The sequence below is a fragment of the Callionymus lyra genome, chromosome 8 (genome assembly GCF_982586985.1).
Source record: "Callionymus lyra chromosome 8, fCalLyr1.hap1.1, whole genome shotgun sequence".
NCBI lineage: Eukaryota > Metazoa > Chordata > Actinopteri > Syngnathiformes > Callionymidae > Callionymus > Callionymus lyra.
Window position 1 is genome coordinate 20065881 of NC_141825.1, and position 15213 is coordinate 20081093.

The window sequence follows — 15213 nt, forward strand, 5'->3', positions numbered from 1 at the left end:
ACATCACTGATCTGATCCAGCCTTACACCCCAGCTCGGGCTCTGAGGTCTGTGGATCAGAATCTACTTATGGTTCCTCGCACACGGTTCAGGACCAGAGGAGAGAAATCTTTTCAGACTGTTGCTCCTAAGCTTTGGAACGATCTTCCTCTCTCTTTGCGCTTGATGGATCTACTGACTCCTTTAAGAAACATCTTAAGACGTTTCTATTTGTTCAGGCTTTTCCTTGAATTTCTGGAACTCCTGTGTTGTTCTCAGTATTATCTTGATCTTTAAAGTATGTACTTTTTTGAGTATTGTTTTGATTGTTTAAGCGCTTTGTGACCCTAGTCTTGAAAAGCACTATATAAATAAATATTACTTACTTACTTACTTACACACACAATATGGTGGCAAAGAGAATACGTCTAAAGTCCAGAAGGCTTTAAGTCTTAATGAAAGAAAATGGAAATCAAGTGATGGACGGACGCACAAAACAATAGGAGGAAAAAAAATGAGGAAAGTCAACAGTCAAAATAAAACTCACAACAAAAACTATTAACAAAAAGTGCTGACAAAGAAAACTCTAAGGTCTAAAAAAAAAACGACAATCCACTATTATTGACTAATAATCAAAGGAGAGTGCCAGGGAAGACTGTAAACGAGCTGACGCTTGTGTGTATAAAGTCTGGCGTATAAGAAGGCAGTATGATTGGCAGTTTGCCAGAAGTCATTTGTCTTTAGAGGTTCCGCCAACATTGTCTGGAACCCTTTCTGTAAACTGCAGACGAACAAAAGGGGAAAGAAATGGAAAGTTTCTTGACAAACTAAAATTAACCCTTTCTGTAGCTTTTACCTATGAATAGTGATTTAAAAAGAATTGATTCCTTCGCTCAAGAATATCTTTAAAAAAAAAGTGAATCTCTTGTTTAAATACATTTATGTATTGAAGGCGATGATTCTTAAGGTTCCTGTGCTTCTCCTCACAGGCCCAGCAGCACATGGTAGCCGAGCAAACCCGAGGTCACCGGCGCCAGCAGGCCTACATCACCCCCACCATCGCCACTCAACCCCCGTACTCGTTCCACCACAACAGCCCCTCGCACCAGGGGGCCGTGCACCCCCACCTGGCCACGACGCATCTGACCAGCCAGCCGCACCTCTACACCTACACCACCCCGGCCCTCAGCTCCACGGGCACCGTCGCCCACCTGGTGGCGTCGCAGGGCTCGGCCCGCCACGCGGTCCAGCACGGGAGCTACCCCCCCAGCATCGTGCACCAGGTCCCCGTCAGCATGGGCCACCGCGTCCTGCCGTCCCCCACCCTGCACCACAGCCAGTACCAAGCCCAGTTCACCCACCAGGCCTACATAAGCGCCTCGCCCGCCTCCGCCGTCTACACTGGATACCCACTGAGCCCCACCAAGGTCAACCAGTACCCTTACCTCTAGAGATACACTGGAGAGCCTGACCTGCTGCTCCCCCCCCACCCCCCCGAAACCCTCCTTCCATCACCCCAACAGAGACAGAGGAACCCCAGTCCTCAGCAAACTTGAATAAGAAATATCAGCGTGTCGGGAGTGAGATACTCAGAGGTCAAGGTCACGTTCTTTTCTTTCTGTAGAAGGGTCAGTTCATCTCTCTCCACTTTGACTCTTTGTTTTCGTGCTCGGCTGGAAGCAGAACTTTTCCTTTTTTTTTTTTTGGACTCTGGGTGTTTGCTGTTTCTTTTATTTACCCATCATACACGTGGAAAGCAACTTTTGAACAAGGGTGACTGACTGGAAGATGAATGGGGGGCGAAGGTGGACAAGAAAAAAATCTGCTGCTCTACAAAGATATAAAAAGTATATATCGATGGCCTTGAACTGTCTTAATATTTCCAAATCATTCACGGATTCCACCTCCCTTCACTCCACCTCCTCACGCCCAGGAGACTTCTGGAAATATAACCAACAGACAAACTATGAACTTTTTTTTTTCTTTTTCTTTTCTTTCCATGTATTTATAGATCATTTTTTTGTGTTTCTGACAATAATTCTTTGGTGTCTTAGCTGGGCCCCGTTCTTAGAATGTAGCAGCTATTTAAAGGAGATTCCTTTTCTTTTTTTTTTAACCTGATACCAATAGAATTCTCGATTAATCTTCTTTTTTCAATGTGATTGCACAAAGTGGTTATAATAACATAGGCATGTACAACGTGATTGTCTGTGTGTGCTACTGTCAGCCATGCGTGTGTAGTCCACCTTTTGGGAAGGAAAAAAAAAAAAGCAAACCCTCCACAAGTCTTTAGGAGTCCGAACCGTCATTCCCTCCTCGTAGTGCCTTACGGATATGACGTCACAGTTGACCAGAGCCGCTGAAGACAATAAGCTGAGACGTTGTCTTCCAGGTGTGAGCGCGCCCCCTGCTGGAGAGCGTCGGTCTTAAATAGAAGGCGGTGTACTAACAGTGGGTAGATGGTTTGCTAACACAGCCCAAAACTTAGTTGGATCAAAAGAGTAGCAGAGAAAAGAGGGTGAAATCCAGCCGGGAGAGAAGGTCCTGACAGAAAGTGATCGCTGCCATGAGGGGGAGATTCAGTCTGGATGCAGCAGAGAATTTCGAAAGGTTTTTTATTTTATTTAGAGGCACGAGGGGGATCCATTCAGGAACCAAGCGCTCCTGAACCCGGATCAAAAAATGGTAGCAAGTTGGCACTGAGCACGTTGATAGCAACACAGGCACACAAATAAAACTAAAATAGGAAGTAGAAAAAGCAGGCGGTCGCTCACACCTGGAGGATGAGATTTTTTTCGGGGGGAAAAGTTTTCCACTGACTTTGGTACACTTGAGCTGCAACACGTAGAGAACCAATAGGGCTTCGCCGCTTGAGTGTTTTTATTTGTGTGTGTAGCCATTAACGTCGGTTTGTCTTCATCTCAATTGCTGGTGGTTTTAGGAAAAAAAAAGCCCCCCCCCGCCCCCCCCCCCTTCCTCGTCCTCCTTCAAGGTTTGCCATAGTACTTGGTTTTTAATTGTTTTTACATTATATTGGGCTGTAGTTTTTTTTAGAGATTGTTGCAATAATTCTTGTGAGTGTTTTAACTTTTTTTTTGCTGTGTCAGCTCATTTCTACGTCCTGAGCAGGGGATTTAAATTCATTTTCCACAGAGGTCGTTCAGATCAGTCGACATATTTAGGACTTGCTTATGTATAATCTAAAAAAAAAAGATCTGTTCTTTGCAAAAGAAAATGCAAAAGTCTAGTTTGGGTGTCGCATATAAATGTGCGAAATTCATACTTAGGTCGTTTAACAACATGCAAAACAACCTCTTGGTATCATTGTTCGCATCATTTACTTCAAGAAAATGCAGAAAATTATCTTGACAAATATTATATCTGCATGTTTGCTGTGCTGCGTAACAATATATTATTTAATTTATGTCATCATTTGACAGAAAAAACAATGAAAGACTGATTTAAACACGAGAAGAAAACAATATTCAAGTGATATTTAATATTCTAATGCTGACTATATGCTTTTATAGGCGTCTTTTAAGCGGGAAATACATACATATGGAAAAACTAGAGGTTATGGTTTATGTCTCTATGTATGTGAAGAAGAAAAAACAACGTTGGTGCCAGTGGTTCCCAAACTTTCTTTTCATAACTATTTAAGACTTGAAAAATGTTGACCTCTGACCCCACAAAGTTGTTCGACGACAACAAGAGAACCCAACTCTCCCTTTAAGGGGAAAATGCCGTTGAATCGTTTAAAAAAAAAAAAACTTATTATACTAAATTATATACAGTATATATATGTTAAATTTGGGGTCCCGCTTGCAATATCTTGTTTGCCCACTAGGGGCTGCCAAACGGAATCACTGGTTTATGCTGCATTACTTAGCATTTAAATTTGTAATCGTTTATCTCTTGTTAACTAAAGTGGTTGATCTTGTGATTAAGTTATGACAAAACCTTATGTTTTTAAAAGAGAAAATTGCCAAAGATTTTTATCTAAAGAATATCAGTCAGTTCAAATTTACGATGCTGTTAAAGTCGAGGACTTGTATTTGATCATTTGAGGTTCAAACACTGCTTTTAAAAGTGAGCTCGGTGTTGATTGACAGGCTCCGAAAGCATGTTCAGGTTCGAGAGATCGCTCGACTGATCGTCTCTTCCTCTTTTTGTGTTTGTTTCCTCGACTTCCTAAAAGTGTCCGAAGCACACAAGGGATAATTCCATGGAAAACCTTTCGGCTCGTCCGTTCATAGCCAAGACTACTGAAACATTCCACTGTTTGATGGGACTTTTGGGATTTGAACCCCCAACTGTTCGACTGCTGTTACGCTCACTCCGGCTACCATGAGGGATTTTGTTGTTTTTTTCCTCGTCCCACCAAAGAATCACAGACAAGTCTCTGTCGCTCCATCAAACGGGCAATAAGTTCTCAGATCCTGGAAAGGCTTCACACGTGTGTGTCGTGACCACGTGTTCAGAGCTTCTTCTTTCTGATCATTCTGTTCTTAATCTGTCATTTAAAACTGGATTAGAAATGACTTTTAAAACTAAAAATACTTAGTTATAGTCACCTGCACAAGACGAATGTAAAGCATCTGGAATATTATTTGAATGTTTATTATTTACACTTAAATTGACTCTAAATTTGTTTCCTTTAGGATCTGAAAACATACATTTTCTTATCTTTTATTATAGGAAAACAGGAATAATACATGATAATCAAATCTTTTTTTTAGGATTTTTTGAGGGAATTTAGAAGAACCAGAAAAGCAGCGAGTGAGATGAAGATTAAATTAATATTTAAAGTTGCTACTTATTTATCATTTGTAAAAAAAAAAAAAAGGAATGTTGATCCAGAACCGAAAGTTTATTTTTGACCAAATGCAGACGAAAAAGCTTGAAGAAGCAAATTCAACATTCGGAATTAAAACATCTTCTCACAGTTTAAAAGAAACAGAACGACCTCTGACCTCTGACACTTGTATTAGATCAACCTACTGTGCGTGTTCTCTTTAAAACAATGCAGGGAAGAGGATCAGCACCGCTTAGTTTTGAGGTGTGACATCTCAAGGTCACTCTACAAAACGTTCATGCTTGAGAACATGAAGGAACCAGAAAGTTGACAATTAAACTTCAAATCGAACAAACTAAAACACACATATTCCCCCCAAAAACAACTTGTGCTCTCAGTATAAAAACTCATTTTATTTGTTGATACGTTGTGCTGAAGTATTTCCTCGTGTTTTCATCCCGTCATGATTCTTTTGTTCTGTTTCTTTGAGTGATTTTTGTTGATGTTTTTCGTACCCCCCCGCCCCCCCCCCTCAACATAATCAGAAATGCTTTGTAGAATGTTTGCGTATAATCTCGACAATAAGAAGGATGACGTACTCGTGCTACCATTATGATGTTGTGTGCTTCTCTTAATCATTTTCGTTGTAGAAAAATGGAGTGGATTTATTATTATCTTTTGTTTTTTTTTAATGATTACTAGGCTTTAACTAAACTAACGATAGCGTCGTGAAACTTCAGGATCGGACCAGATGAAGCGCTTCTCGGCGACTAGCGAGAAGTTCCTGTCACTAACTGTAGGGGGCTCGCGTCGTGCTCGACTTTGTCATAGCTTGTTATTCACTGTTACTTTTGATCATTTTTTCGGTCTCCGAGGTGAATCGAGTTATTAATGAGAGTTTGTATGCTCACATATGCATATTGTATATGTGTAGAATTGTAATCACACTTTGTCTTGGATTTACATTAAAACTGTTAAGTCACGGCAGAAGCTCCTCGTCTCCTGTGTGATTTATTACCTTCTTTTTATCCTAATAAACACAACTAAAGTGTGGTGCTGTTTTTTTTCTATTCCCTCGTGTTATTTCAGGGTGAAGGTGACCCCAGAGGCCCGAAAACAAATGGTTTTGTGGTATCCCTTGTGTTGTCCCTGGGTCAAGGTGAACAAAGTTCACTGAGACAACCCAACGGAGGTGTTTTTTCATCTCGTCATCGATATACATTACTTATTATGTTATTACTATACATTTTACTCAAAGTTTTGAAAATTAAATACTTTTTATTATGCAAAATGCGTGTTTTTTCCCTTGAATATTTATTTAATTTTAAGTATAATTAAATCTTGTACATTTTTTTAATTATTATTTGTTCAAAACACTTTTTCATTAAAAAAACACAATTTTTTTTAATGAACTTCTATTTATATTTAATTTAATATATTGTAAGTTCAAATTGTATCGGCCTAGTTTTAATGACATTGAACAAATATTGGCTAAAAACAAACTAATAATCGGTGTTACTTTTTTCATACTAAAGCAGGAAAATCATACAGTTATTGAAAAAACTAAACAAAATAAAAAAGTACACGCAATATTTTTTTGTGTGTTTCGTCTGCTAAATGTTCAATGTCAACTTATTTTATATTCCAATTGTTTTTTCAATTTAATATTTAAATTTACATATTTTTTCAGCCAATATTTTTTTTAAACGGAATGACTCTAAACGCAACATTTGAAACAAATGTTTTTTTTTCTTTTGTTTTTTTTTACGAATTATTATGTCAGTGTTTGTTTAAAAATAAAATAACGTATTTTATACGATACAGAAAATAAATCATAATGAAAATGTTAAAAATTATTACCTCAAAACATTTTATTTTAACTATGTAATTAAAAAATATATACATTTGAGTTTTAAACTAAAGTGGAAAAGTTGTTTTTCTTTTGACTTTTTTACATTTTTTGTATTGATTTAATTAAATTATTTATAAACATTACATTGCAATAAAAACATATTTCCCTCTTTCATTCAATACTAATAATGCAACACTAATAGACTCAGGGACTCATTCATTCCTCTGGCTATTAGGCTGTTTAATTCAGAGTTTGGGGGCAGCAGTGGAGTGAAAGTTTGATGTTATTGTATGTTAATCTTTGTATCCTTTTCTTTGTGTTATTTCCTTTGATCCATGTTCTTTATATTTAAATGTTGTCATCCCTTGAACTTTGTTATTTTATTAACGCTTCGTTCTTGTTCTAGTCTAGTCGTCTAGTGTTTACTGGAAACCAAACCTATCTAATCTAATCTAATGTAATATCAAGCTCAGGTATTATCTAGTAAATGGAGAAGTTCAAGGATTGTTTTCTGTTGATGTAAATGAAATACACTTTACATTCTCTATTCATTCTCCTGAATAAATGATATAATCCGGATATAATGAATTAATATTATTTTTTGTTAAATTATATAACATTTTAACAAGAGTACACACCTGTAGTTCACCAAGTACTAACACCAGAGGGCGGTATTCACCAAAAGGTCTACGCATGTTGCCGTGTGACACACATGAACCAAAAAAACATACAAGCATTAATTATCAAAGGAGAAAATAATCGATGCTTTTAATAATAAAGCTGAACGTGCAAAGATAAATGTTTCAAATAAAGACGCTGACGTTGCTCTTGCCTTGAGAGCCGCTCGTCAACTAATCCACGTTTGACAGACGCGAGCTTTCAACCAACCGGAGCAGACATGATCAAATCACGGACCAATCAGAGACAGTGCGGGGCGGGGCTAACCCGCTCGCTCAGGACGGGAGAAGGTAACAGACCAGAGTCAGATGAACGTCCAGAACTAAAACACTCACGCTGGGATAACTTCTCCAACAAGGCAAGGGGGGACGGTTTCTATGGAGGTCGCTTGACACAGGGGTCGGTGAGGAGGGTCTTCATTGGAGGAACCGCAGCAGTTCCAGCTATTTTGGGTGAGTGTGAAAGTGGCAGAAATTGAATGTAGAAAATGAGCTAGCATTGTGTTTGTTAGCATGAATGAATTAGCTTGAGTGGGTTTGTTATGAGACATGCTGGGAGTAGATGGAGAGAGAGAGAGAGAGAGAGAGAGGGAGAGAAAGAGAGGAGGAGGAGGAGGAGGAATGGTAACGGGAGCTGAATCATTCCAGCACAGGAAGTCTGGGATGAGACATGTGCTGGTTTCACTGATCCCTCACTTCATGTTGGAAAAAGTGCTTCTTTAGTGACATTCTCTGACCTGATGGTGGACAAATATGAATCTTCTTCTGTTTGATCTGAAGACGTCCATCCCTACGTCCGTCCTGACCCTTCACCCTGTTCCCAGGTGGACCCCCTTGTCTTCTCCAGTGGATGAGATGTCTTGACGTGTTCCTGGTCTGACTGATGCCAGCTCCAGTCTTCCATCTGGGCATGATGTTCTGCCGCCTCTGCAACACTCCTGGTGCTGGAGCGCTGCTCACGGGGATGCTGGCGCTGATGGTGCTGGTGTCAGACTCACCTGTGGCAGGTAAGTCCACACCTGACGCTGAGTCACCTGCACCAGATCACTTGAGTTTTGTTACGCAATTATCCTTATACTACACTACACACTAAGACACAAACTAGCGTTTACTAGGGGGGTGTATTAGCAAGAATCTGCTAGTACTGTATGTATCACGATACAGACGATGTATTGTAATACTGTAGTAACAAGGATATATGTGTAGTATTGTCGAGTACTTGACACTTGTGTTGCAGAATTTACAGACCACATGACTCTTCACAAAGTCGTAACTGATTTCATTTGTTTTGAAACCAAAATATGTCTAAACATCAGCTTTAAAAGCTGAGAGAGTCTAGTGTATCCTCTCGTCCTCAGTCGTTGCCTGGATCTCGCGGGATTTCATCGTTCCTTTAGCTGCAAAGAAAAGAATAAAAAAATATATATATAAAAGAACGATGATGAACAGATAACAGTAGAAAAGCATATGGAGGACGAATGCTCCTCCAACACTAACAGACTCAGGGACATATTCATTCCTCGTGCTATTAAACTCTATAATTCTGAATTTTGGGTCAGGAGTGGAGTGAAAATATGTTGTTATTATATTCTCTGTTTATCTTTGTGTCCTTTATCTTTGAGTCATTTCCTTTTGATCTATGTTCTTTATACTTGCACTTAATTATTTTGTTTACACTCTGTTCTTCTTCTGTTTTTATGAAACTTGCTGCACCTTTATTGTCTGCTGTGAACTGGAACCTTCTTTTGTGAAGGAGATCTCCAGAGCGTTTAATAAAGTCTATCTAAAAATACAACGTGATTGGAAAGCCAAAAAATATATATATATATATATATATATATATATATATATATATATTTATTTTTACCAATAAAGTGCTGTTAAATATTGATAATTTGTGTGATAAAAACAATCGATTATACATATATCATTGTATCAGTTATCTCACACACTAACCATAAACTGAAAAAGAAAACCTTTTAGCCCTACAAAGTCATATAAAGTTATCTCAGGGCTTGTGGGGAGAAGTTAATAACGTTTGGTTATTGTTAGTCGAGCATCATCAGTTAGAAACCATACAACGACCAAACCTTTAGAACACAAAACGCACTCGCTCAAACCGGCGGTGGCAGTAATATCACTCCATAGACGTCAGCCATGATGTTACGTGGGTCGTAAAGCCCACCCCGTGATGATGCAATGATGTCATCCCGCCAACCGGCATGTCGTCTCAGTCGGCGCAGAGTCATGAAAGTGTTTGTAAACAAGTCACCCACCAGGTAATGTTCATATATAAGGCGCTCTGGATTATAAGGCGCACTGTCATTTTTTGAGAAATTTAAAGGCTTTTAAGTGCGCCTTATAGTGCGGAAAATAGCGGTACTCGTTTTTTATCCACAAGGTCTGTGTAGAACCTGAATCAGCATGGAAGAAGATAAAAGAGGGAAATTACTACTAAACACCTTCAAATGAGTCAGGATTGTAGTCAGTCAGTGCAACGTTTGTTCCTATTGTCCCTGACAATGGTCACTGTCACATCTTTAAAGCTTTGCCATGCAACGGTTTTGTTGTGACGGTTACTCCTGGTGACATGTTTTGAACAGGAAGGTTTTACCACGTTTATTTTAAAGTTACTGACAAAGTAATGAAAATAATACATCTACATTTTGAATTATTAGATAGATGGATGGATGGATGGATAGATATTTGAATCAATGTTTCAATCAACTTTTTTTCCATATATTCAGCACCAAGTTTTCAGTCGTGTTTGCATTAAAAGTGAGTTTATTTTAGTGTTGAATTGGTGTTTGTTTTGATCGACTGACCTACTTAAAAATGATGTCATACAACAAGCTGCTGATTGTTAGTGATATCAACGACCTGGTTTTGATTCCTCTCAGTGGGAGAGCCGTGGCATTATCTCTGCACCGACTGTCGAGTAATTCAATTTCTAGTAATTAGAGAAAAGCTCCTCCCGGGCGGAGCGATGGCTGCAGTCCTCAGGGTAGCTTTAATTGGTACCAGCGACTAGACTTCCCTCTATGTTGCCACATTAATAGTGTCAAAGTGTTGCCATAAACCTGCAACACAACGAGGCGGATGGATCGTGATGTCTGGAGATTAAAGCTTGTTGACGTTGGATTCTTCTTTTGGTTTAATCATCTTTTCTCGTATTAGAAATCCCCTTACGTAACCGGTTGTGGTTGGATTATTTTAAGGTCATGGATGCTTTTGTTTTATTTTTGCTTTTAGGATTAAAATGTAGGAACAATCAACTTGTTATTTATTAAAATAAAAAATTGTGTAAAGCCTCAGTGTTCTTCAGGGGTGTCTATTGGTAAGAATCTGGCAATACCATAGGTTTATACAGGGACAACGATACAATGTATTGTGATACGGTAGTAACAGGGATATATTTGTAGTATTGTCGAGTACTTGACTCATGTGTTGTAGAATTTACAGACCACATGACTCTCTGTAGCTGCCTTTATTTGTTTTGAAACCAAAATATGTCCCAAAATCAGCTGGAGTCCACTGTATCCTCTCGTCCTCAGTCATGGTCTGGATCTACGTCCACCATCTAGCGTCGAGAAGTTTAACTGCAACATAAAAATGAACAAACACTGAATTTGTGCATTTTAATTGTTAATAATGATCATTTAAAAAATGAATAATTAAATTTCATACCCACTTTATTGAAATATTAAACATAAAATAACGTTGGTAAAAATACAAAATGATCTGATATCCAAGAAAAATGAATAAGAAAAAAACAAATACAGTTTATATATAGGGATATTTAAGTGTATTTATACTTTCTTGTCATCCTAAGGTTCCCACCTGCAGTTTATTCGACCTCACTGTATAGTTTGAAGGTCAAATAGTGTTTTTTGGGATTATTGCTTTACTACATCATCTTTCTTCTCATATTCATTTCGTCATATTCTCTCCATCTTTCTCGCCCTCACGTTCAAATGAATCAAAGAAATCCATGTCGGCCTGAGAAACTTTACGATACCATAAAAGTCGTGCGATCTCTGTGTGTAGTTGGCGAGCGAAGTCTCGGATAATCACCGGTTCAGGCCGTTGCCATGTGAAATGTGATCCATGTGGCGATGACAATATGTCCATCCATTATTCATCCGAGCAAAGAGCCAGATCGATGGTCAGCGCCGATCGAAAGCCAAACACAAAACACAACGACGCTCGTGGCCATTGCTGGTTTGGGGCGACCGTCCAGGGAATTATTGGGGTCATGAGGTCACTCAATCAGAGTGGAGTGTTGTTGGGTTTTTTTGGGGGGGGAATTCCAGCAGTTTTCATCATGACTCTTTGTGATGTCATGCTTTCAAAGTTATTCCATCATCAACCATGTGTCTCATTTCCTTAATGTCTTCCAGTCGTCTGCTATTACCTGCGTGGAGGGTTGTGAAGGTATCGCTGCGGTGGGAAACCAATGTACATCTGTTACTCATTTTGTCTCTTTTTTAATACAGTCGCTCCACTGCAGGCTTTTTTTACTCGGACCAATATAGGATAGTTCTGTAAGAGCTTAAATGGAAATAAAAGTGGCATCAAAATGGAAAATACTTCTGCATAATTATGTCTGATGATGAAGAGCAAAATGTGCAACTCAATTTTAACTATTGATTCATAAAAAAAACTAACGGAAAATAGTTTAAGTTTTTAGAAGATACCATTAAAATTAATGTATTTAATTTTAGTGAGTTATTTCCCTCTGTTAGTTCAAACGACAAGAAAATATAATTTGTAGTATTATCATTTCATAATATTTTTTTATTTTTTTAATGCCTGATTTAAAGCAGCAGTACGTAACATATTTTCAATGATTTTCATTCTGTAATAGTTGGTTTTATTTGAAAGATTTTACACTCTAGAAATGATTTTAATGTTCTTAAATACACAACTATCTTTGGCCATGTGACCACCAAACTCTTTTGAAGCAGCTGGTCAGAGAACCTATGAAGTACTGATTTAGAAAATATAACGAAGATAAAACCAGTAACCGACACGACAGTTCTCATTCGTTAAAACAAATGCACATTTGGCAACTGCACAACGGAGAAGCCGCAGCATCATAGTTACAATGTTCTGATGCAAAGTTTTATATCTTACGTATTGCTGCTTTAATCCGTCAGTATTTTTGATATGTATATTGAATTTATAAATATTTAGAACATTTAGTAAAGGTGCCATATAAGTATATATATAGCTGAGCAATATAGATGTTTTAAATTGGTCATTGTTGTGAATTAAATAAATAAATAAATATATATTCCTTCCAAACATATTAATGAGGAATTCATATTAAATTTCAATAATGTGTGTGTATATATATATATATATATATATATATATATATAATTCAATAGTAGCAGCATTTTGATGAAAATAAAGGAAGTGAGACTGTGGATTGATAGACTTGGACATGAGCTCCTGGAGTTCAACTGCGTCCAAACACGTGACGTCATCTTTCCTCGTTAAAGCTCTTTAAAAGTTTGAAGCCGTTTTGATGTAGAGAAGCACTTTTGTTCTAATTATTCCTCCCCGCCTGTGCTCACAGCTGTGAAAACAAAAAACACAACTTGTTTCCAGAGTGTGACCTCACTGGTGACAAAACGACTCGGACCAAGTCGTTAATCACAAGCGGAGACTCTCAGTCTAGTTAGCGACTCACGAGTGACATGAGTGGAGTGAGAGCTTTACAACCTGACAATGACCAACAAACTGAACTCTGAGCAGGTGAATAATCAGTTTATAGTAGCTTCACGTGACTGATTCACTCATTGAAACTAAAATGCATCCTTTTTATTTAAAATGTGTTCTAACAGTTTGCTAATAATAAACATATTTGATCCAACTGAGCCCCAGAGGCTGAGCAGCTTAGTCAATTGTTTGCTAGAAATCAAACAGTGGCTTAAGTGAAAACACTTTGCAGCTAAATGTGGACAAAACTGAAACTCTGGTTATTGGGCCTGATGATTCCAGGGTTGAGTCAGTACTTGGGTGACTTAGGTCAGTCTGTCAAACTGAGCCTGAGAAACCTGGGTGTTGTATTTGATAAAGACATGTCTGTAGTTCAACACTGCAGAAAACTGACCAGAAACTGTTTCCTTCAACTGAGAAAAATCTCTAAATTTATAAAAATGTTGTCACAACATGATCTGGAGATTATAATCCATGCGTTTGTGTCTTCTCGCCTGGACTATTGTAACAGTTTGTTTTCATGTCTAAACAAGAAGGAGCTGTCTCGCCTGCAGTTTATACAAAACTCTGCAGCGAGAATTCTGACCCGCTCTAGTAGAAGAACTCACATTTCTCCGGTCCTTAAAACTCTTCACTGGCTTCCAGTTTCTTTCAGGATCAACTTTAAAATTCTGGTTCTTACTTTCAGATCTATTCATGGTCAGACTCCTCCTTACATCACTGATCTGATCCAGCCTTACACTCCAGCTCGGGCTCTGAGGTCTGTGGATCAGAATCTACTGATGGTTCCTGAACACGTTTCAGGACCAGAGGAGAGAAATCTTTTCAGGCTGTTGCTCCTAAGCTTTGGAACGATCTTCCTCTCTCTTTGCGCTTGATGGATCTACTGACTTCTCAAATATTTCTATTCATGCAGGTTTTCCTTGATTTTCTGGAACTCCTGTGTTGTTTTCGGTTTTATCTTGACCTTTTTAGTATATATTTTATTGAGTATTGTTTTAATTGTTTAAGCGCTTTGTGACCCTGGTCTGGAAAAGCACTAAATATAAATTACTTACTTACTTACCTACTTATTCTCGGGGAACATTAATGGATACGTCACAAAACAGAAAGGTCAGACTAAAGGCTTCAAATACTTTTCAACAAAAGATTACGCGTGAGAGTAAAACTGCTGCCTTAGGAAAGATTATCAGGTCCATGGTTTAGGGAACTTGTATGAAAGTCAAGTAGAGACTAGTTCCAATTTTGAGGTTTGATCGTGAAATCAAAAGAATATTATAATTAAAAAGAAAAATGCTGTTTTATATATTATCCAGAGAAATATTTGAATTTATTAGTTTTACCTTTCTATGTTGATCTTTTATATTTATATATTTTTTTCATTACTCTGCTCAGTATTATATTCATGAATATAAGTGGGAAGATATTTATGTTTCCTGTTAAAACTGTGTATGAATCTGTGCTTCTGTGCAAAGAGGTTCTTTCCTAACATTAAGGGCTCTCTTAAGTTACCAGTTAAGAAATGATTCCAGTGAACTCCACACCCTGAACTTTGTCTGTATCTCAATTAATAAATCAAAACCATGTTGCAACTTCAGACTTTCTTTAGACTCTGAACTAAATATTTCTTCAACGGCTTGGATTCTTCTACTCCCTTTTTCACTGCCTCCCTAACTTCACTCCCTCCTGGCTTATCTTGAAAGTACTCCCTCTGAAAATAAACATTAGGTGTCACATGGTTGATGAAATGCAGGTATGAGCTTCTATTTTACTGATATGTCCCGCTTTACTTTTTTACATTTTTGACATGTTTGTTCTCATTTATGTCCTTTTTTTTTTCCACTGTATCGGAAATGTATAGTTGTTTTTTAACTTTGTGAGTGGATTGCATAAACATCGCACAGGTTTGTCGAAACTATTGAGCCTTGATTGTGTATGTTGTGTTTGGAAACCCAATGCTTTTTAGATTGATTGCTAAGAAACAACCTGACAAATAAACATGATAATCTTGAGTTTCCGAACTGTTTTGGACGGAAGAAATAATAGAATGTTTCCCATTTAAAAATTCTCCTCTGATAAAACCAAACGTCAACACGGATGTATCTTGATAGTTCGCCTGCTCTCTGTGGCTCCTGCCAACTGAAGGAGCCAGTCACGCAAGGGGCTCACAGCAAAACAGAACCA

The 15213-nt window shown here is 38.1% G+C and overlaps 2 protein-coding genes across 9 annotated transcripts in view; both read left to right on the forward strand.

The window, feature by feature from the left end:
* hipk2 (homeodomain interacting protein kinase 2) overlaps positions 1-5763 on the forward strand; it is a 102911-nt gene extending 97148 nt beyond the window's left edge. For all 4 annotated transcript variants that reach the window (XM_087798099.1, XM_087798102.1, XM_087798098.1 and 1 more), the window contains exon 15: positions 968-5763. In XM_087798099.1, the coding sequence (XP_087654225.1) occupies positions 968-1429 (462 nt within the window). In that variant the 3' untranslated portion in view covers positions 1430-5763. The remainder of the gene's footprint in view (positions 1-967) is intronic.
* Positions 5764-7633: 1870 nt separating this feature from the next.
* Positions 7634-15213, forward strand: part of LOC148073955 (UPF0606 protein KIAA1549) — a 36603-nt gene continuing 29023 nt past the window's right edge. For all 5 annotated transcript variants that reach the window (XM_087796888.1, XM_087796886.1, XM_087796889.1 and 2 more), the window contains exons 1-2: positions 7634-7755; positions 8127-8309. In XM_087796888.1, the coding sequence (XP_087653014.1) occupies positions 8186-8309 (124 nt within the window). In that variant the 5' untranslated portion in view covers positions 7634-7755; positions 8127-8185. The remainder of the gene's footprint in view (positions 7756-8126; positions 8310-15213) is intronic.